This window comes from Hemibagrus wyckioides, linkage group LG17, assembly GCF_019097595.1.
Source record: "Hemibagrus wyckioides isolate EC202008001 linkage group LG17, SWU_Hwy_1.0, whole genome shotgun sequence".
Lineage (NCBI taxonomy): Eukaryota > Metazoa > Chordata > Actinopteri > Siluriformes > Bagridae > Hemibagrus > Hemibagrus wyckioides.
This window is the reverse complement of record NC_080726.1, coordinates 8,480,405-8,504,491: the sequence shown is the minus strand read 5'-3', so window position 1 is coordinate 8,504,491 and position 24,087 is coordinate 8,480,405. Positions and strand designations below refer to the sequence as shown.

Genomic DNA, 24,087 nt, shown 5'->3' with positions numbered 1-24,087 from the left:
AATATCAAAACACACATAAGGTTTGTTGTTGTTTTAATCTTTGTATTAATTTTATGTCTTTTTTCCGCGTAAAACCATCTGTCTTCTTTTTTCTATCCATTTTGCTAGCTACGTCTTGTTAGAAATTAAACTAGATTGTTCTTAGTTTTAATAAAGAAAAAGTAAAATAATAATAATAATAATAATAATAATAATAATAATAATAATAATAATAATCTATGCGGTTTCTGTTCGCTGTTGTAATTGGTGAATCAAACGAATCACTCTAACGGAGTTCGATTCCCTCAGACTAGTATGTGTTGAAGAGTCGATTCAGTAAAGTGAATCGCGATGCCCATCATTGGTTCTCCCTCTGTTTCTGGCGGTGTTTTAAGATCAGGGGGCGAGGACTCCCCTCTCTCACACGAACCATGCACTGCCTCTGGACCACAGCATTCCTACAAACGCTCTTTCATTGCCTTTTCTTCAACATACGGACATTTGATAAAGCCGCAGCGTTCAGCATTAAGGTAAGTATAAGCACCGTTAAATGCTTTCAATGAACTCTGCTCGCCTGCAGATGTGCGCAAAAAAGCCGGTTAGTTCACCGGGAAACAGGGAAAGAAGCAGCTCGATGCATCGCAGAAAGAAGTTTCCAAACTGCTAAGAAGGAAGCAGAAGTTTGACCAAACTCAGCTCTTTTCTGTTCGTTTTGTGGGACTGTGTGCTCGGAGATCAAAGCCCAGCTGGAGTCTTCAGCTCTCTGTGGAATTTCCGAAGTTGTTCAGGCTGAATGCTATTAGAGCCTTTTGGTGCATTGGGTTTAAGACTAATGAGGCTATACTAAGAAGAAACCTTTTTTAAGGTTCTCCCTAAACTTTTAATGGTCTTTAAAAAAAAAATCGTTTTATGAATATTTTCAGGTTTGCATTTCAAAACCTGATGGATACCAGAAAAGTGGCAAACTAAATCTTTATAGCCCTGGTAGTAGTCCTCTTGTATAGTGTGGTCATTTAAATGTCCTGCAGGATTACCTTAACTGTCATATTTGCAAAATAATTTGATTATAATTATAGTACAAGACATAAGTCATAGTCATATAGTACAAGACATAAGTCTTGGTCTGGAGTAAGAGAATAAGCAATAATTAAGTATCCAATATACCATGCTACTATATGATACTGAGATATATATATATATATATATATATATATATATATATATATATATATATATATATAATTTGTCAGCTGCTCTTTTTGAGGAAGTCAACTGAGGAAGAGCCTGCCTAGGTAGGTATGACTTTGGACACTAAAGAACCTCTAATGTGTCCAGAAACATCAGTCGTTGCACCATTCCTATAATAATAATGATAATAATAATAATAATAATAGGGGGTACAGAGGCTTGGTGATGTGCATATTTGCCTCACACCTCCAGGGTTGGGGGTTTGATTCCTGGTGGGTGGAGTTTGAATGTTTTCCCTCTGCCTAGGGGGCTTCCTCTGGGTACTCTGGTTTCCTCCCCCAGATCAAAGACATGCATTGTAGGCTGAATGGCATCTCCAAATTGTTCATATTGTGTGAATGTGTGTGTGAGTGTGTGCACAATTGTGCGCTCCTGCCCAGGGTGTACCCTGCCTTCTGCCCTGAGTCTCCTGGGATAGTCTCCAGGTTCCCTGTGACCCAGCAGGATAAGCAGTATGGAGAATGGATAATAATAATAATAATAATAATAGCATATGTACCAAATGTAAAGAACCGGAAGACAATCAGAAAGTGACAGCACTGAGTGACGGTATGGGTTTTGAAGGAGGAACTAAAAATAGAGGAGATTTCTCGAAGCCTGTGTAGAAGTGTATCCAATAATTTGGGTGCAGCAACACTTAAAGACCTGCCGCCATGCCAGTGAGGAAAGTCTAAATCTAAGGATTGTGAGTAAACTGGAGCCAGATGACCTTAACACATGGCTAGGAATGGGGGGGTATTAACCATCAACAGTTCAGTCAGATAACCTGAGGCATAGCCATGTAAGGCTTTGTAGGTGAGAAGGAGTGTTTTGTATTGAATACACTAGGAAGTGGTGTTAACTTAGAGAGTGGGTGAAATGTAAGCCGAATGTTTAGTGAGAGTGAGAGCTCTAGCAGTCTGGATGTTCTGTAATCTGGTACAGTAAAGAGAACTTTGCAGTAGATGAGGCAGGATGTAATAATGGCATGGACAAGAGTTGGAACTGAGGCATGAAGTCAAGGTGAGTGATTTATTTGAAGATGACACCTTGATCACAGTATTGGACGGTTTGACAAGGACTCCATCAAAGTTACAGCAGACATCTGAGTGTTTAGAGTTTGTAAACATTAACACTTTAAATGCTCTAGGACCAATTAGAAGACTGACTGTTTGTGTGTTTTATTTTTCTACTATTAAATGGCATAGTTACTGCATTACCCTGTGATATACGTGTATTTTGTCTAGGGTGTATCCTGCCTTGTGCCCTGAGTTTCCTGGGATAGGCTTCATATTCACAGTGACCCAGTAGGATAGGCGATGTAGAGGATGGATGGACGGACGGACGGACGGATGGATGGATGGATGGATGGATGCTACTCCTCTAGAAATTTTTATGTAACATTAAAGCTGCACACTACCATTAACTTCTTAAAAGAATAATGAAAACACAGCACCAACCAACAAATAAGCACCAGAATTGCTAAGTCTGTCAAAAAATATATTTCAGCATAAACATATTTAAAGTATTTCAGCAGGGATCTTTCCTTTAAAGTAGTTGTAGCGATTAGATTTACAATCGCATCAAGAATAAACTGGCTTGCAAAAGGCAGTGCATCTTTACGATTATACTACAAGTCCTGTTACCTTTTTGGGGAGCCCCTGCTTCAAAAGCCTGCCACACACACACATATATATACACACACACACACACGCACTCACACTCAAGACATGTCTACAGAGAAGACCTTTCTAAGGTCTTTCCGCCTATTTAGGGTATAAACATCCAAAAGCTATTGAGACACAAAACATATGGGCATGCAAATTCTTGTTTGGACATGCATTAAGGTCCTGAGGCTGAGGGGGACGGGGGTTGTAAGGGTACGAAGGGGTGTCTTTTTTTTTTTTTGTTATGTGTGATTCCATTGACTGGGGCAGATGTGTCCTTGTACTTTATAACAAATTACATGCAAGTTCTTTGCTATTATCTTGTAAAAGCAATATTTAAGAGGCAAAGAGAAACAGACACAAAGAAACAGTAGGGAGGCAGACAGTCACACAGGGAGAGGTTCAGAATGGGAGGCAAGGAAGGGAGAGATATAAATATATCCAGTGGAGGCATAAAGGCCTTGCTCAAAGGCCAAAAGTTGCCTTCTTGGCACTCTTCCCCTAAAACAGCGCTGATGCTGAAGCTGAAGTTATTGACTAACGTAACATTTTTGTGAATTTCTTGACCATTGAATAAGCACTGCTTCAATGGTATTCATTATAAGCATAAATAATGTACTATTTTTAAAAGGAAATTAAATTAGTAAATTAAAAATTTATTAATTAAATTAAATGAGCATGATGTAATGAGTACTGACATCTCTACATATGTGAGTGAAATGGCATCATCTATCCAAACATTTTCATTGTGATTTATTCCCATTTCTGAATAAAAATAAACAATCCTTAAATCCTTTATCTTTTCAAGTACAAGATAGTGGTCATACATGGTCCTGTACAGAACTGGACCACACTCCCACACTTTCCACTCAGAGCTGCTAGGAGAAAACCACAAAGCTGCTGTTCACTCAGCACTATAACAGCCGTTTCCCATCATTCAAGAGAGATTTGTTCAGCGACGTGCCCAAGTCACACTAAAGAGCAGGTTCGGGCATTAGGAAGAGTGATTATCTCTCCGTCTAGACAACAGACAGACAGGAGTCTAATTATAATTTACTTATAAAGTATAATTTGTCTGCAGCCTTTGGTCTTTTCATGTGTCTGAGTCATTCAGAGCCTCTGAAGAGAGATGGACCGAGCACTTTGGTCCCTTGTTCCTCAGTGTCTCCAGCTCATTATTCATCTGCATTACTTTCCTGTGTCTTGCCTTCCCTTTATCAGTTCTGCTTTCATTTTGAACTCAAAGGTCCCAGCTTCTCCCTCCATCTATCTCTCTTTCTCACATACTTGTTTAGATAATAGAGGGAGAATATGCACATGATGGTTATAGATTGTTGGAGCATCCAACTGATATGGAAATTTTAACATTTATTTAATTAATTAAAATTAATTAGGAAAGAGTTACGAGTGACCTGTAACTCATGTACACAAAGCAGTGATCAACCATCTGAGGCTTAGTGAATTCTCAGCTTAATGGTTAATACATTTTTACTGTACTGCCAGAGTTTGTGGTTCGATTCCCCCCTCTGAAGATTTTGCATGATCTTCTAGTGCATTGTGGTTTTTCTCTGAATTCTCTGATTTCTTCCCCCAGTCCAAAGACCTGTATTACAGGCATATTGGCATCTCTGGCATCTCTAATAGTCTGTGTGATTGTGCCCTGTGATGGGCTGGCACCCTGTTGAGCTCTGTTGATCCTCTGCCTTGAGCCCCGATTCCCCTGGGTTAGGCTCCCAGCGTAAAAACGATGAGTGGAACAAGGAAAAAAGGATGAATCGTTCAACAGCAGGATCCCTGCTCTCACCACTGTGGCCCGGGTTCAATTCCCAGGCAAGGAACCAATCCAGACACTGAGGGTTTAACTATGATTGCCGGTCCTGGAGCACAGATAAAATGAGAGGGTTGAGTCAAGAAGGGGCATCCAGCATAAAACAGAGCAAAGGTACAGAAAAAGTACATTGACAGGAAATGAATATACACAGCCTCAAAAGAATAAACTGGGGAAATATAGGAGTCGTTGATCATTTGTGCTTTTGACATGATTCTTAGAGGAAGCATTGTACAGTGTATAGTTATGTGTTTTTACAGTCATGTAGTACCTGTTAGTGATTTAGCAGAGACAGTGTAATAAGAGAAAGCACAATGGATGAGAAACCCAAGTAATGATTCTACCAAATTTCATAGTTTGTAGTGACAAATTATGAGGCTCTCACGAAAATAGGTGCAACGCCACAACAGTATTGCCCTGGGTTTTGAGAGTAAAAATATTTAGCCTCTAATATCACATACAAACACAGTACTCTTTCTGTCAAAAACCTCTTTCTCACTCTATGTCTTCACTCTGTAGATTCGCATTTCTTGTTTGCTCCATAGCTCTGGACCAGCTCTCAATTCATCTGCTTCTAAATCCACTAAAGCTCACCTGAGACCACCTCTTTAAGCCTCGTTTCCTAGAAGCCAGCTGGTAATTGTTGAGTTTTGCCCCGGGGTGTCGCAGGACAAGTGCAGGAGAACTATGTTTGCCTCTACAAGGATCTGGTGTTTGTCTCCCACAGCTTTACTGAGCTCTGAAGGAGAGGTGTTGTTTTGAAACCCGTGATTGAGTTTACATTTCACCCATCCTCCTCGAACTTCATGTGTGTCGCGTATCGGCACAGCATAACCAAGCCACGAACTCGCACTGCACTGTCTGAGCCGTACTGTACATCTGCATTTGGCTTTTCAGTTCTTTATAAATCTAACATGATGTTATATTGGTTTAGTCAGGAGGTTAACCATCCCCTGAAATCAGTGAAGATTAATGTTATTTTTTTTATCATTATTATTATATAATAGACATGATACCCTCATAAATACAGCCACATAATGTTTTTTAGGAGTTATTAGGTGCCTTAAAATGTCCAGAATTTTCTGAGGTTTCCATTTTTTTGCTGAGTCTGTAGAAGACTATCCACAATTGCATTGTCTGTTGGGAAAGGTTTACTTGGAAGAATGACCCCCCCAAGAGTTTGATTAAAGCCGAGTGCTTGCATGGACATTGAATGGACATTGAATTCTGGGGGAAACAAAAAACTTTGAGCTCCACCCCATTCAAAATGCTTTTTCGATATGTGGGTTATTTGTACTAATCAGCACAGCAGAAAAATGCTTGATCTTCCTGTGTAAATGGACCTCTATGTCAATTCATTTGTGTACATCCCAGTAAAATATTTTGAACAGTGTAGACATCAGCAGTAAGAGTAGGCCAATAGCTTCCCAGGTTTTAAGAGTAAAAATGCTACCTGTCTTTCTTATTCACCTTCCCTGTCTCTTTGTCTCTCCCTCTCTCTCTCTCTCTCTCTCTCTCTGTATCCCTGGGCCAGGACAGCAGGGAGGGGACGGAGGAGCTCCACCCGGATGAAGTGGCTCAGTGGTGGGGTGAATGGAGCAGCTGGTCGACCTGTAGCTGGACATGCGGTGGAGGCGTTCGCTCACAGGAGCGCCACTGTCTGCAGCAGAGGTTAGACATGCAGCAAAACACATCAACATCAGACAGTGTGCTGCTTCACAGTGTCCTCAGTGACTTTCTCTCGCTTAAATCTCTGGGCAGTTTTATCATACTTGAATATTGCGCTCATGCTACACATAACACACAGTGCTGTGTGGGGAGGGAGAGTTAATGAGGATGTTTTGACCGCTCATGCTGAGGCTCAGACCTTGGAAAAAGCACCCTCAGATCTAACCTCCCTTTAGCTAATTAGCTGTGCAAGGCTTGTTACTCCTCCATCCGTCTGACCCTTCTGTGAACCTTCGCCTTACCCTGGCTAGCATCACCCACCACAGCCTTTTGTTTACAACTCTGTTTCGTTTTGGATTGAATGGCGCAGAAATCTCAATGCAATTACATTTTGTTAAGCCTCGGGCTTCATAACTGTCTGCTTTCTCTTCCAGAGCTGTCTGCAATTTACCGCCATATACACGGGTATTGTTGGTTATAAGTATACAAGCATGCTTGTATAAGTTGGAATAAAACATTTAAGAAAATGATCCTGACATTTATTGAAAATGCTGACTTGTGTGTAACAGTTATTGAACTTAAACCGAGTATTAATGAGTACAGGGCGTTTACAATCAGTACAGATTCCCTTCTTCAGTTAAAGAACAGTGTGACCAGTGTACAGTGCATCTGTAAGGATGTATGATCACATACAGTATAGCACTTATAGCGATATTTAGTGGTAGAAATAACAAAGCTGGCTTGCAGAACCTACGGCGAACATTTTTTCTGTCATTATATTTTATTTTGGATTCAAGTGTACACGTTTTTATATTTCACATTCACAGCATTTAGCAGACATGAATCCTTATTCAGAAAAAAATCACAGACGGCTGCCATAGTCTTCAGAAATGGATCCTGAATCATATTAGAGAGAATTGAGCACAGCAAGAAAACGCACAAGTCCAAAAAAATATATATTAGTGTGCATTTGAGTTCTTGGTATTTTAAATGGCAACAGTCGAACATCTGTAATCGTTTATAACCATGAAAAGGATTATCATGTATTCATCATCTTCAGTAGTTGCTTCATCTGGATAGATTTCTACGGAGTTTACACTTTTACGTACGTGCACGTAAAAAACGCAGCAGGGCAGCGTGTCACAGCTGGTGTGGATTTAAAAGCGGTTAAAACAGAAGCTGGAGCTCAACCAAAGACACTTCATAAAAGCTGTGGGTGTAAATTGGTTAATTCTTGAGTGCTGTTTGTTGTGAACAGACAATTAGTTAATATTTGTGTGAAGTAGCCTATATACTTATGTTGAAGCAGAGTGCTAAATAATGCAGTTGGGATAGAACTTCTAATGCTAAGTTCATCAAGAAAATCTTCTCTCCCCAGTTTTTTACCAACTCTTACCATTCAGCGCTAGCATGTGCTCCCTCTGAGACATGTGAAGCCTGATGTACATCTTTTTAACCTTTTGCTCACATTACAGAACCTCACAACTGCGAGGTAACACACTCGTAGAGGAAAGTGCCCATGATTGGTTTGTGTCACTGTGATTGACAGAGGAGAAACTAATCCTATCCCAATCACCCTGAGAGCACAGGCAGCTTTGAACTCTTGGTGATTTTTTTTCTGTTGTCCCACTCAGGACCCCTGGAAAGTACAGTCTTATTTCTGCGGCTGCACTAAGAGGAGTCTTGGTAAGTGGTAATGCTAATTTTTGGACCAAAATAAGTCTGAAAATCCCACTGTGGAGGCATGGTGGCTTAGTGGTTAGGATGCTTTCCTCATTCCTCCAGGGTTGGGGGTTGATTCCCGTCTCCGCCCTCCGTGCCTAGAGTTTGCATGCTCCATCCCATGCTGCAGGGGTTATTCCAGTTTCCTTCCATAGACCAAAGACGTGTTATTGGCTGAATGGTGTCTGTACTGTGTGTGAATATATGTGTGATTGTGCCCTGTGATGGGTTTGCACCCAGTCCCCTGCCTTGTGCCCTGAGTCCTCTGGAAGAGGCTTCAGGTTCCCTGGGACCCTGTGTAGGGTAAGCGCTACAGAAAACGGATGGACGGATGGATGGGATCCCACTGTGTCAGCTGATTTGAATGTTGCAAAGCTGGAAACACTTTCTTCCTTAGTGTTACTCTGCACATGCATGGGAGGATTTGTTAGAAGTTGTGGCCCAAGTTTAAGGCTGGAAATGGACATTAGGAGATTTTCGGATGATAATATAGTTCCAGTTTGATCTCCTTAAACTTCAGACACCAAAAATGCCTTTGCTGACTGTAAAAGACCACACATTGTTGGCTAGAAAGGAGAGATTTCTCCTCTTGTAACCCCCAGGATGAGAGAAATGGTATGCCTATGGGCCATTAATTAACCAAATCACTGGCCCACATGACACTAGCAATTCTGACCAGACAAACATACTTATAAAATGCCTTTTAGAGCAAATGGGCGGCCGCTTTAGGAAGATTCCTCTGTCGATAAGGGCTCATGTTGAGCTAGGCCAGCTGGCCCCCATTAGCACTCCCCTGTGTGAGAGAGAGTGTGTGTGTGTGTGTATGTGTGTGAGTGTGTGTACATGCTGGGGAGGGGGATCTCAGTGGTGAAACAGAAAGATGAGGAGGAGGCCCATCTGGAGTGGGCTGAAAGGGGCGAACAAGCCTGGGAAAGTTGCACATGTGTAAGCCAGGTAGTCTCTCGTGAGAGGAGCAGTGTAGCATGCATCAGATACAGAGTGTCTTATGCAAGATGGCATGGAGGCTAGCAAATTTAAGGAGTCAAGGTTGGATTTGGTTCTGGAGGGAAGTATAAAAATGATTTAATGTTACATACTGCAAAACAGTGTGAAACTGCAGATTGTTGAGTTCAAACATTCATGAATATCTGCACAAGCCTAACTAAAAAAAGCCTTTAATTTCTAATCAGCACTGCGAGTACACCATGAGGTTAAGTAGAAGGGCTGTCAGCATTACAGATGTTTGACAAATTAAAGGGGAAAAAAAGTGCTTTGCCACTCCGAGTTGCCAGAAAAAGTCCCTGGAACTGAACGGGAGTGATGGGAACCATTCCTCTAAAACTAATTCCCTCTGGTGGAGTTTTGATGATAGTATTGGAAAACCCTGTCTAACACATCGCTCCAAATTGTTCAGTTGGGTTGAGACTTGGTGACTATGGCATACATTTGATACTAAATTACATTACAGCTACAAGCCGAAGCACCAGGCTAACGTTTGTCCCATGGCAGCATGCAGTGATTATGATTTCATGGTAATTTTATGTGATTTCATGGTGAAATAAAGAGCAACACAGAGCCGTCACATAATTCTCCTGCCATCACACTGCAGATGAACATGCAACTTGCTTTCTTTTCCATAGTCTGTATTAATGCACTGCAGTAGCTAATAAGCCACATTTTATTCAGATCAATTAGGCATCCACACATGACACATTATTATGCTTACACTATATTTGATTTGTTTTTATTTGCCTTAAAAAAAACCCTCTTGTTCTCGTTATGTTCTCTTTCTAGGCTCACCACCACACACAACATTAACAGTTCCTTCTGTGCTGGATCGCCTAAGCAGTATCAATTGTGTACTAACCAGGTACAGAGCAATTTATGGCCGTGTTTTATGTGATTTGGAATCCCTGAGCGTAATTAAAGTATAAGGAGAAACTGTGTGAACTGTGTTCTTGCCAAAGCTGGCTGAAATACACATGCATTCTGACATGTTAGTTTAATGCTGTAATACGTGCAAGCTGTTTGCCATGCTGTCTGCTGTGTGAACTGCGTAATTATCTGTGTATTTATTGCCTAGCCCTGCCCTAACAGCAGAATCGGCTTCAAACAGCACCAGTGCTCCCAGTTCAACTCCAAAGCCTTCAGCAGGAAACACTACGAGTGGGTTCCCCTCTATCCAGGTAAATACACCTTTCTGTGCCTATGAAGGAGATTTCAGACACATGAATGAGACAAACTTTTTAGCATTCATTTGCTCAGTCTTCATTGTTATAATGATATAATGGTAAATTTCGCAAGGGCTAGCTTGTCCTTAGAATCCAATTATTCTCGAAACTCAAATTTTGATTTTTGTGATCAGACAAGACGTGTATCGTGACGTTTGGTTTTCAAACACAGGGCTCAGGAACATTTATAAGTGAATTTAAAATGATATGAAAACATTAGAAAAAATATTTTTTAATTGGCTTTAGTGTTGGCTCAGGGCTTTGGACTTTAAAGAGCCTTACATGTCATCTGCTCAACTTTAAAGTTGTAAAGCATCTGTCAGTAAAGTGACTGAAATGTGAATGAGTAAAACATAATAGTCGACTACAGACAAGTGAGAAAACAGCTCAGTGGGTTGTGATATGCTTGTTTGAAAAGGGTGTGAGAAACACTTAGAGCTCCTACCTGTTTCTGCCAGCTACTTCTCCTCACCTTTGCCTTCCTGACAGCCTGAAGTCACCAGAAGCCTGATCGGATGAAAGCACAAGTCAGGCCTTAGCTTTCCATTGCTCTCCAATGTTCAGTTTAAAAGTCTGTCCCTGTTTTTAGATGCAGAACGTCTCAAATCTTCCATTCTTGGCCCCAGGACAGCTGTTCCATAGTCTTGCATCTCATAGATGGGCGTTTGGGTTTATTTCCGAATCCCATGGCCTCTAAGGAACAAAAGAGGCCTTTCTGTGATACAATGACTAATTTCAATCTCCAGCAGAACTCTCCAGGGTCTAGAGATTTAACAGCGTTAATTATGTCATGTCCTGTCCAGATGATTACATCAGCATTTCCAGCAAGCCGTGTGACCTGCAGTGCACCACCACCACGGGAGAGAGACAGCTATTGGTTCCGGCTCACGACGGGACCTCTTGCAGAAATGGTGTCTACAAGGGCGTCTGTATCGAGGGCCAGTGCCAGGTTACACACTACCTCTATTTCTAGAAAGTAGCACCATTCACAATTCACCTTCGTAGATGGAGTTTGGGATGAAATGACATTTCTTTCCATACTGTTGGTCAGTTGAGTAATGCTATAAGTTTTGTCATGCTATAATAGAACTCAGCAGTTATCCCTAAAATTAGAAACCCACACACATGCTATATTTTTTTATTTAATTTTGCTTTTAATTTTTTTTATTTTAGTATTTTTTATTTCACTTTTTTTATTTCTTGTCTGTGTATTTTTTCCTTTGTTTCTTTTTATTGTTGCATTTTTTTATTTGTTTTTTTGTTTTTTTTTCTTTTCCTTTTTTTGCATTTGATTTTTATTGTTTTCTTTATTGTTTCTTTCTTTATCTTCTTCTTCTTATTATTATTATTATTATTGTTATTATTATTATTGTTATTATTTATTTAAATTTTTTTATTTTGCTTTTTTGTATTTTTATTTTGCTTTTTTGTATTTCATTTCACTTTTTTCTTTTACATATTTTTTTATTTGTTGTCTGTCTATTTATTTGCTTTTCTTTTTATAGATGCATTTTTTTATATTTTTATTTCTTTTTTATGCATTTAATTTTTATTGTTTTCTTTATTTGTTTCTTCTTCTTATTTATTTATTTATTTAATTTTTTTAGGTGATTTTTTTTAACATTATTTTTCCCTCAAAGGAAACCTCCTTTTGCAAGGGTCTAAACTTTGCATGCGAGTCAAAGTGTAACTCATGACACCTTGCACAAATTTTAAAGCAGCGCACTCTCCGATACTGTTCTGGACTCTCAGGTTGCCTGCCCGGAGCATAAAAACTAGGAGTTACAACTTAAAAAGCAGAAGGAGTTGCAGAAAACGAACAGAAACAGAACTAAATAACATGTACCACAGTGCATCTGTTCGATTAATACTAGATTGGTTACTCATTTGGGTATCAGTATTGATGACTACATTACATTACATTTACATTTCTGGCATTTGGCAGACGCTCTTATTTAGAGCGACGTGATGACTACCTAAAAACAGCAAGGTATTGATGCATTGAGGGTATATATTATACTTGTAATAATTAGCTTGACTCCATGCCCTTTCAAGCTTCCTGTTTCTTTGTCCACATACAGGTGGTGGGGTGTGATGGGAAACTGTACTCTAGTAAAAATATAGACAAATGTGGCATCTGCGGTGGAAACGGTGACACGTGCTACCGGATCTCAGGATCATTCCGGAAAGGGATCACACAGTTAGGTATATCTTATACTACCACTAAGAGGCCACAAATGTTTCAATTAACACAGAAGGCTTATTAACACAAACCACAAGATTTTCACACGGAAAAATCGATAATATTATTAAAAATAATAATACTAACGACTGCACACTGGGATGCTGTCGTACTGCAGTGTTTTGTTTTGTTTTTTAACCATAGCCTGAGTTTCCCAGTACCGTAGTATTCATTATGTGCTTTAATTCTCTATGAACTCTCTTTAGCTGAAAATTTGAGGCCCTGTTTTCAGTCAGACATCTATTCATTTGGCTGCCGCTGCTATCCAAAACGGCTTACAAGCTGGCCCGAATACAATCTAAGCTCAGAGCTGAGCTGTTCAGGGTTCAGGGTCTTTTTCAAGGGCGCTCGTTTTCCATCCAACTGCACCATAACCATCCTTTTAAATAACATTATAAAATTCAGAAACCTTTTACAACGTTTCTCATTTGTAAACTGACCATTAAAAGAAATCATTACACCAGGAAGCTAGGACTCATTTGAAATCATCGGTATTTTATTATGATTCAACAGGCTACGCCTTTATAACCAACATACCTGTTGGAGCCACGGACATCCAGATCGTGGAGCGGCGAAAGACTGAAAACATCTTGGGTAAAATCTCCATTACTCCAGAATGACGGTAAAAAAGAGAGCGCATACAGGACAGATTACAGGCATATTATCAAACACACAATATACAAGAAGTATGACACCCCTGATATGTGGCTGAAAAGCCTGAATCTGTTTGTCTAAATTAACTCTCAGTGCCAGTCCCAAGTCTGGATAAACGGGAGGGTTGCACAAGGAAGGGCATCTGGGTGTAAAACCTGTGCCAAATGAATTATACAGACCAGATGATCTGCTGTGGTGAAACCGAACAGGGAGCAGGCGAAAGAACAGGCGTCTAAACTGATGCTTTACTGCCTTACTCTAGTCTGAGACAGTTTGTGTCTCATTGATGCAACAGTAGACCCCACTATAGTGTTCACTTTATCATATGAAGTCCAAATCCAGATGATGCCAAAACGTCCTGGGTGTAATGGAAAGTAATAGAGTGGGAGGGGTAGCATACACTCTCTTCTATCAATCCCAGCCACCAATCACTGGCGTCTGCATGTGTCATGTATGTGAATAGCAATTTTACATTACACTGTGACTCTGAACGAGCACCAGGATGGAAAGATGCTATACGTATCTCAGGATGAAGTATTTCACATCCTTTATTCACCTGGATTGTTAGATGCCATATGATAGGGGAGACCTAAGTGGTGGATGGTAATTGACCAAGACTAAATTATCCACCTTAGGCTCACTGTAATAACAAATATTCAAATAATTAGGCTAATGTGAAATACACTTAAGACATATTAAGACATAGGAGGCTTTGTTGTGTAGGTTTCGTCATCTTCTAAAGAACAACTTAATAAAGAATTAGCAGCTGAGTTTTTGTGGACTCATTTTGGTCATACTGTCCCATTCAGCTCTATCCGATGAAGCCGGCCACTTCTTCTTTAACGGCAACACTGTAATCGACAACCCACGCAACTTCCCCATAGCAGGGACAGTGTTTAAGTACCGGAGGCCAGTGAACCTCTTCTCAGATGGCTTTGAGTACATCATGGCCCAGGGTCCTACCCAGCAGGGCCTGAACGTCATGGTAGGTATATAGGTATGTACTGCTCCTAATAGAACCATTACTTTTCCCCCTTTTTTTTCTTTTAAACATTTCCTTTTCTTTAATTTTCTCACATTTATGTGGTTACTTTTAGGTAACAACATAACCCAGGCTGACCGGCAGTGAGTGTAGTCTGTTAGCTAGAATTAGTTGGATGCACTAATAATGTGCATGTGTTAGTTGAACTGCTAGAGATAATGAAATATGGTTCATCATATTTATTTTGATGATGTGTGCTTTGCCTTACAAATGGCTGCTGTAGAATCTTCCAAGTCAGAGTAGAATTTCAGGTCAATGTTTGGTCATTGATGAAACCCTCTCCTGATGTGAACTTGCAGAAAGTTCCAAATTACACTAAGGTCATCCAAATAATCCACCATCATTTCTATAAATATGCATTTGGTATATAACGTGTTGTTCTCCCAGTGTATTTTCGTCATAGTTTTGTGAACCATTTTTCAAACTTGGGCAATTATCATGATGTAAATTATTAATACACATCCCTGCTGGTAATTCCGGGTCTTCATTTCACACATGCACTCCTGCCCATTTCACTTCTTGTGGCTTATTTGACTCGGTGTAACTTTTTTTTGTTTTTGTATAAAGTATTACAACCTTAACGGAAAGATGCCTCACATCACGTACGAGTACACGGTGCCTCGTGTGTCCTCCACGCCAGCATCGTCCACCCAGGAGCAGCCTCCACTGGCCAGCATGATGGGCAACGCTTCCTATTCACAGCTCCCCATCACCGGGAATGAAGTGGAGGCTCGCGATGGGAAAGGTGAGGAGGAGAAGAAGCAGAGTGCACCTCCGGATCCTAAGGGGAACATGGAGGCACGTGGAGATGTTCGGTGGGAGCACCAGGCTCCTTGTAACCTCAGCAAAAAACCTGAGGTGTTGCGAATAACAGTGTCTGGAGTGGTTCTCCGTAACGAGCTGGGAAAGCAGGACGGATTTGGTGAGAGCAGATTTTTTTTTTTTTCTTTGTGTAGAAAACTGGTAAAGGTGATGTTGAATATGAAGATCTATTTTCACAATGAAGTCTTGGATAAATCAGTCCTCTGTTTAGTGACCTGGGCATACTGTAAGTGGAAGTGATAAGACATTCTGATGCAAAGCATCCTACTCTATAATCTCTGGATTTGCCCTTCTCTTATGCCACTGGCAATGACTACAATTTTCAAGTTATTAAATAATGATATGTACATTTAATGTTTTGGAAAGTCCAAAGTTAGTTACCGTTATCATAGCAACTATAAACAGTTTCCTCATTAGCCTCTTTGTTTTTCTGCTACTTACACTAAATAATGCTAGATAATAGTACAATGAGATAAAAATGCCACCACAGTACTAAAAATGGTTAATATGGAGCTTGTGACCTCATGTCCATTGTTGGATAAAGACTGTTAGCCAACCTTTCAGTCCATGTTCAGTAAATAAACAGAAAGCACTCTTGACCCTTTTCAGGCTCCAAATTTAACCTGGTTGAAGGACGCTCGTCCAGTGTGACTAACGAGACACAGCCCATGGCAAAGAGTGTGAAGAGTAGTTCCCCAGTGAAGAACAGCCTCGCTCTGCAGATCCACATGACGAGCCAGAGAGAGCCCGACTTCAAGCCCGAGACAAACAGCACCTCAGAGCACAGAACCAAACTCCTCCCACTCCAGCAGGGGGCACCAGAGCGCCTCCCACTCACTGACAGGTCAGCCAGAGGGACTGAGGAGGGGAAGGAGGGAAAGAACAGGAAGGAAGTGGGGAAGTTTGAGATGGGGAAGCGAGGTTCGATACAGAGTGAAATAGAGGGAGAGAGACTGACATCTAAAGAACACAGATGATTAACTCTGCTCTATGTTAATACTGATTCTCCTCATTTCCCAATGTCTCGTCCTACTCTCTCTGTCTCTCTCTCTCTCTCTCTCTCTCTCTCTCTCTGTCTCTCTGTCTCTGCTGCAGTAATGAGTTTGAGGTGGTATCTCTTGACCAGGACGTCAGTCTGGCAGTCTCGTACAGATGGAAGGTATCTGCGTACGCACCCTGCAGTTCAACTTGTACCACAGGTGCAATTATGAACCAACACACAAACATGCACACCAAGCCACTGGCAACACCAAAGACGTGTTCTGTAATAAATAATGAATTTATAGAGGTGGCAGCTCCACAGAAGTCCTTAGACAAAAGTCAGGAAAGCACATGCCCTAAAATATCCTGGGAACATCTCTAAACTTCAATAAACTGTCCTTATTATATCATTCAGAAAATGTAAATAATCTATCCCAAATAGCTAGCTGTCTAACTGCTAAGAAGTGCTAGTGATTTCTCACCAGTAGATATGAGTGGGATTTCAGTATCTGAACCTGGGTTTGCGTGATGACATTTATTTAACAGTATTTAATTCTATAGCATGTTTTTGCTAAACCTACCATGATAACCATGAGTTTTTATGATACACAATATGAATGACATGCAAGTTAACTAACAACATGCAGAAATTTGTTCTCTGTCTCTCTCTCTCTCTGTAGGTATCAGCACAGCATATGCTTTGTGTGTAAGATATGATGGTTCTGAAGTTGATGAGAGTTACTGTGATGCTTTGACTCGACCTGAGCCGACATACGAGTTCTGCACAGGCAGAGAGTGTACACCCAGGTCAGAGATTCGGATATCTGTCTATCTGTGCGTGTGTGTGTGTGTGTGTTAAGCAGGATGAATTTCACATTTTGAGCACCATACACTCTCATAACTCGGGGCAATTTCATGTATCTAGTCCACCTGTTTTTTTTGGTATGCTTTCTGAAGGTGGTAGAAAGTCAGAAAACCTGTATGAAATCCATGCAGAAATATTTAGAACATGCACAGAAACTCCATACTAAGAGTAACCTGAGCCTGGGATAGAACCTGGGACACTGTAAGGGGGCACCACCACCAATTTAGTACAAATTTACAGCAGTTACATCTGTAACACTCTATAGAGCTTGCATTTATGATACACTATTTTATATGTATAGGTGATCAGAGATATAGTAACACTGCTTGTGTGTGTGTGTGTGTGTGTGTGCACGGTAGGTGGGAGACGAGCCGCTGGAGCGAGTGTTCTCGGACATGTGGTGAGGGATTTCAGTTTCGAACGGTGCGCTGCTGGAAGATGATGGCACCAGGCTTCGACAGCTCTGTGTATGATGATTTGTGCCACGCTGCCGAGTTGCACAAGCCCATGGCACGCAAATCCTGCAGGAACAAATCCTGTGGCCCTCAGTGGGAGGTGTCAGAATGGTCTGAGGTAAGTATATAAAACAGAAGCTGGTTTGTTAAGCTCCAATGATGTGTGTTTTTTTGTTCTGTTCAGAAATGGAGAAAGTGGATTTCTATAATGGTAGTATATATAATAATATGATATTATAATAATAACAAATTTTTAATTCTTTAAAATAACAAAGACTGGGATTTAAATATATATGGTTTAGGTGTTCAGAGCTAGAATAGAACTTGCTTGTGTGTGTGTGTGTGTGTGTGTGTGTAGTGTTCAGCACGGTGTGGCCGTCGGGGTGTGAGGAGCAGGGAGGTGCGATGCTCCATGGATGCTCGTTTGTGTAACGAGTCCACACGGCCCATTAATCAGAGGGAGTGTGACGGACCGCCGTGTGACCGCAGGTGGATTGTGTCGGACTGGGAACCGGTGAGTGTGATGAGAGAACCCATTCTTGACACAGAAGGAAATCTTTATAGGCCTGATTGTGGGAGTAAACACCTCTTTGTGTTTTCTCTCCAAAACTTTGTTTAGAATTCAGAAAATTGCTTCAAAAAAACAAATAGAAGGACAGATATATGACCAAGAGGGAAGCAGATAATTAAATTCATGTGACAGTCTGTTGTTTGGTGTCTGAAGTTTGCTATAGCAGCTCCATCCCAGTCACTACCTTCTTTGAGCAGCACCTCATACCCGAGTCTCATGTTTGTGTGGAAAAAGTGATTCTGGGTTTAAAATCGCTGCTTCTGTTATTTTTATCTTTGAAACCACATAAAGTCTGACAAGTCAATACACTGCAACCTCGGCATATGAATTCAAATTGTTCTGGAGGCGAGTTCTTAAGGCGAAAATTGTATTGTATTGCAGAACATATTTTCCCATTAGAAATAATGTAAATGCAGAAAATATGTTTAAAAACATGACCAATACGAAGCGTATGGCTGCTTACAAAGAACTGACCCAAGCCAAGCATTCCATGTCAAGGGTCCTCACAGGAAGTCGTGCCACCAAGCTTGGGCAAAAAATAGAACGAAAAATCACCTAGCTTTTGAACGCATACTGAAGGCAACACTGGTATCGTAGGTTGACTCTTTCAAAACAGCTTTCGCTGACTGAACAAAAAATTTGTAAAATTCAGAAACTCGCCTCGCTTGGCTTTCCACTGATGCAAATAAGTTTTGAATGGCTCCCGGACGTACGCGCAACTTAGCCTGTGTTCGGTTCGGTTAGTTCGTATGCTTATAATTCTTTGTATGCCAATGCAAATTTCTAGCAAAATTTCAATACCTAAAGTGGCATTCGTATGCCGAGGTTCTACTGTATTGTATACAGAAATGAATGATTTTGTTTAAATACAGAGTTTACTTTTGTAAAGATGTTTCTTTTCCGTCTCAGGACAAACTCGTAATCATTTTTCTGGCTCGTGTGTCTGTGTTTGATCTCCCTGTCTAAGTGCTCAGGGCCATGTGGAGAAGGCCGCATGATGCGTTACGTGGTGTGTAAGAGCGGGAATGGGAAGGTGATCTCTGATGGTCACTGTGATCGGGAGCTGAAGCCCCTCACCGTGCAGCCGTGTGGAGCCCCAGACTGCCCCGCACACTGGGTAGAGCAGGAGTGGGAACAGGTACATCATTTGCATTACTTCATGCGATGGCTCTTTGATGCAGACTCAACATCCTGATGTTTATATTGCTACAGCTACATATTGTGAATTTGAATAAACTTTGGTTACCGGTGCAGTTAAGTATTAATTTAGTATAGTAAAATAACTGTGTAATAAATTTACCATCACAACTGATTTCCATAATTTTGACAGAGGTTGTTTTTTAGATATATATTTGTAAGTAAGGCAGATTCCAAATAAACCACTGCTCTGTGGAAACTGAAGGAAAGGTACAATCCTGAAGTTTTTTTGTATTCCTCTTTGTTAAACATGTTATATTGTGACGTTCTCTCATATCAGTATCTCAGACCTGAGTATTAAACAATTGAGGATAAACAATAGTAGTAATAAAAGTTAAAAGTTGCAGACTTTGCTAACAATAACAAGATGCATATTGCGATTTTTGCATATTATTTATTATTGTATTAATTATTATTTACTGCTGGGTTTGTGCTGAAACGAATGAGAGATACGCATGTGAAGAACCACACTGAGAGAGCAACAAAAATAACCCGAGAGCCTGAAACGATAATAGAGTACAAGAGTTTTCAAAGTGCACTAGTGTGTAGAGTGGAGTCCAGCATCTAAATGTGTTGCAGTGTAACGCCACGTGTGGACGCGGGCTAAAAAGCAGGCAGGTGGTGTGTGCCGGGCTCGAAGCTGGCGTGTTTAAGGAGTTTCCGGATCACGTGTGTGCTCACTCGCCCAAACCCGAGGAGAACGCCGCTTGCTTCGAGAGGCCTTGCTCCAAATGGTTCACCACCTCCTGGTCTCAGGTAACCACACCTGCTGCTCAACACTGATCTGTTTCAGGCTTTTGTTTCACATTGTACTTCAGACATACATAAAGTCGCTCTGGAATTCCTGAGAGATTTGGTCTCAAGCTCAGTAACTGGTTAATTCAGCAGGGAGACCACAGAAAGTAGGCCTGTGAATGTATATATAGAAATGAGTTCGGCCTGTTTTTAAGTAATTGGATGGTTTGTCTTTAATTAGGAAAAAGGAAGTCACTGGCAATCGTGATTCTACATGTGATATAGCTAAAGACAGACCTCACAAACACTTGCATGTATGAGTGTGTGCATACTGTATAGGAATGGACCAGTGTCCCATCCAGAGTGTGTCCCATTTACATTCTTGGCATTTGGCAGACGCTCTTATCCAGAGCTACGTGCTTTAAAGTCTCTATCAATGAATACATTAACACTGATTCAGTAGGTCACAGACTTAGGATACCATCAGCCTAAAAACCTGTGTTGGGTTTCTCAAGTTCAGTGTTGCTGATGCACCATGACCCTGAACATAATAAAGCAGTTACTATGATAAAAAATGAATAAACAGATTAATGTTCACCTATTGAATGTTAACTACAACACTTCAACTAAATGAAACATGAGCTTGGAATACAGTTTTTTATGTATGCTCCTTATTTTTCTCCAAACAAAATATACATATATCTCATGCTCAGAATGATGAAAGGAGCCTTGAGATGTTTCTCCTTTATTTTTCTGCACTTGGATGCTTTATGCTTAGAGTGTTGCATTAGCACAATATTGGGATTACAGTCTGATTAAAGAATACCGATATTACAAAATAAATGTCTCATCACAAAGCATTGTGAATACACACAACATGCAGTAAGCATTTTGGAGAAGTGCATGTTAGCATGTGGGTCTGCTTCAACAGATAACCCTTACTCAGAAAGTTACCATTAGGAAATGTACATGAAACGAACGGAGCTTTTTTAGTAAATGTTTGCATTAAAGGCGGTATAAAGTATGTATTTCAGATACACACTCCAGGTTAGGCTCTGGGGTTTCACTGCAGCTCTGCCTAGGGTCCAGCATTTACTGAATCTGAATGAATTGAAGAAGTGAAATGATATAAGCCGTATTGACAAATTCTTTTATGTATGCATATTGAACAAAAACTAGGTGTTACAAGATATTTTTAAAAGACAATTAAGCTGATACTTGAGCCCTATTCAAGCAGGATTAGTTCTACAGTATGATGCACTGGGGTAATTCCATCCTTCATATGTTCTCCGCCGATTCAAATGGAAATGAAATCACCATATAGCATTATTCTCTCCAGCCCTGAGAAAGTTTCAAGTCCAGAGTAACATGCTATTTTACAGTAAACTTCATGTAATACGAGTGTGTGTGTGTGTGTGTGTGTGTGTGTTGCAGTGCAGTAAGACATGTGGGAGTGGTGTGAGAGTGAGGGAAGTGAGATGTTACCAGGGAGAGGAGATCGGCCACAGCTGTGACTCCACATTGAAACCTCAAGCCAGACAGAGCTGTGAGGTCCAGGCTTGTCCTACAGAGGCACCAGGTAACACACACACACACACACACACACCACCAACTTCAACAAATTACACTACACACATCCTGCAATAGCCTAATGTTACATTACATGAATTTAGATTATCGACAATCGCTCTTTATTCAGAGCAACATTTATCGAATTTATACAGCTGAGAAGTTGAGGGTTTTGAGCCTTGCTTGGCAGTGCTGGAATTTAAACTCTCAAGGTTCTGGTCAGTAACACACTGAAAACATAATAATACTCATAAAATCAAACCAGAAAACACCTTTTAGTACTGACGTAAAATGTTGATGTTAATGAATGTGGTTTATATTTGAATTTCACATCTGCTTGCACATCCTTTATTGTAAAAATCTACAGCTTGTGTGTGTGTGTCCGTGTGTGTGTCCGTGTGTGTGTGTGTTTTCTTTTGGAGTATCAGGGACCTCTGTACACACAAGTTATTGTGTTTAAATACATTTTTGCGTAATATATTTTTGCTGATTAGACTCACTACCAAGTAAAAGTGAAAGATAACCGCCTTCATTTGAAGACATTTAATAAGTCTCCTTTGAAACTAGCTAGCTTAGCAAAGCATCATGGTTTCATTTTCAGAAAATGGAAATAAAAACATCAGTCAGTCAAATACAAAAGCTCAGATCAGATCTCTACACTGCATATATGTTACACTAGACTTTAAGCACACATTGTATTTATATGAATTATATAATATATATCATTATTCCCACAATTATACTAAAATATGTTGTCCCCCCGTCTCTCATCTAGCGGAGGATGTTTGTGAAGACAAAGCGACAGCAAACTGTGCGCTGGTGTTGAAAGTAAAGCTCTGCACACACTGGTACTACAGGAAGGCCTGCTGTCTGTCCTGCAAGACCAAAGGTCACTAAAGAGCTGCTGAACCCTAACTGGGCCATTCCACTCAATGTGAAGAACCCCAAATGTACAAACACACACACACACACACACATACACTGTAACCCCCTATGACCCTAAACGTTTACCCCAAAATCGACACCCAAAAAGGACACCCCAGCTGTTTATAGTCTAACATGTTACCTATAACTACTCTAACTATAACTTGTGAGAATAAAAGCTATGCTGATCAAATAGCTCTTCAGATTTATAGCTCACAGGCTACACTGTAACTTGTGATCCTTAATTCAAGACTATTCACTGATTGCGCTAAACCCAGAAACTACACTTTTATACTAAATAACCTAATTAACTGGCAACAGTTTACTGATCTAGAAACTATTAAACTGGTGACTGTGTGTATATTCAAACTATCCACTGATCTGTACCTCATAATACCTCCCTATGTCATGCCTTCACAATACACAATAACCTGTTACCCTCAATCAACTACAACCTAAACCTTACTCTACAAGGTTAAACTACATACACAACCCCCTATACAGCCCAGAACCTGACACCCGTCCAGAGCATAATAATAAAGACGAGACATGCTTTTCTCATGTCATGAGCTAATTACAGTGCTCCAGTCCCATGAATGTGAGGTTTTATATATCAGTACAGTCTTCAGTTTTCTCTGGACCGCTTGCAGCTCACAAAAACTTTTGGGCCTTGAGGCTGGAGGTTTACCTGTCATTTATTAATTCCACATTATCTGTACCCTTTAACTACATCAGATTTTCTATTGAAAATGTTTGGGATTATTTTTTTTTTTTTACCTCACACTGAACACTTAAGCTATACCAAAACTTTCACCCCCACTATTTATCCTCACCTGTACGCCTGATCCGTATTCTAATCCCGTACCCTAACCCGTTCCACTAAATCTTTTCACACTTGGTACACTGAACCCCCAATTTACCCTCTAACCTGTATCCCTAATCTGTACAAAGAAGGTGCTATATTAAGTGGGGTTGTGGTCATCAGGCCACTCAGGCAGCTCCCCTCACTGCACAGGCTGTTCCTGATCCGTGATAAAGGATACGCTGTTTTATTACTGAACGCATGGAACACGCCGCTCTCTTGTACTGTATCACTGATTCACTGACACACACTTTTCATATTTGTACAAAGTTGCTTATTTTTACTGAATGTTGTTTGTGGTGACCTGTAATGGAAGACGAGGGGGAAAAAGAAAGAAATAAAGTCACTGTTTGGCTTTGGTGCATTCGTGTACTTGAGACAGAATTATAATGGACTTTTGTTATATGTGTTATTATATATATTATTATGTGTTTTTTTTCGCACAATGGAACTGGTGGCTTCATGCCACATTTCACAAGCTCTCTACAAATGCAGGAAATGTGCTGTAATGTTCTGCCCTTATCAGACTTCTGCAATTGTGCAGTCTGAAGTTAAACACATCAACAAATTGCAAGCTATTTTCCTTCCGTTTGCTAGATTCAGCATGTTATTGATCATCACATTATATGCTAAGTGTAGGTATTACAAAGTTTGTGTATTTAAACAAGTAGCAGGAAACATATCCACTGTTTATTCAGTATGGAACTCTAGCTTGGTTGATGATGGTACACTATATTGCCAAAAGTTTTGGGACACCCCTCCATATCATTGAATTCGGGTGTTGGGCTCCGGCCCCTTAGCTCCAGTGAAAGGAACTCTTAATGTTTCAGCATACCAAGACATTTT

The 24,087-nt window shown here is 40.4% G+C and overlaps 1 protein-coding gene across 3 annotated transcripts; it reads left to right on the top strand.

The window, feature by feature from the left end:
- The first annotated feature begins 330 nt into the window (after positions 1–330).
- Positions 331–24,087, top strand: si:ch211-267e7.3 (ADAMTS-like protein 2). 3 transcript variants are annotated; one of them, XM_058413299.1, is made up of 18 exons: positions 331–509; positions 6,241–6,372; positions 9,886–9,961; positions 10,175–10,277; positions 11,126–11,271; positions 12,404–12,527; positions 13,078–13,158; positions 14,028–14,203; positions 14,828–15,182; positions 15,692–15,926; positions 16,178–16,281; positions 16,744–16,870; positions 17,288–17,501; positions 17,742–17,897; positions 18,922–19,092; positions 19,731–19,907; positions 21,321–21,465; positions 22,231–24,087. In XM_058413299.1, exons 1-18 carry the CDS (start codon positions 331–333, stop codon positions 22,350–22,352), a joined length of 2,823 nt encoding a protein of 940 aa, XP_058269282.1. In that variant the 3' UTR covers positions 22,353–24,087. The 3 variants fall into 3 exon arrangements, with proteins under 3 accessions (XP_058269282.1, XP_058269283.1, XP_058269284.1); XM_058413300.1 differs by having other exon boundaries at positions 352–509; positions 6,236–6,372; positions 22,231–24,086; XM_058413301.1 differs by lacking the exon at positions 22,231–24,087 and having other exon boundaries at positions 352–509; positions 6,236–6,372; positions 21,326–21,461.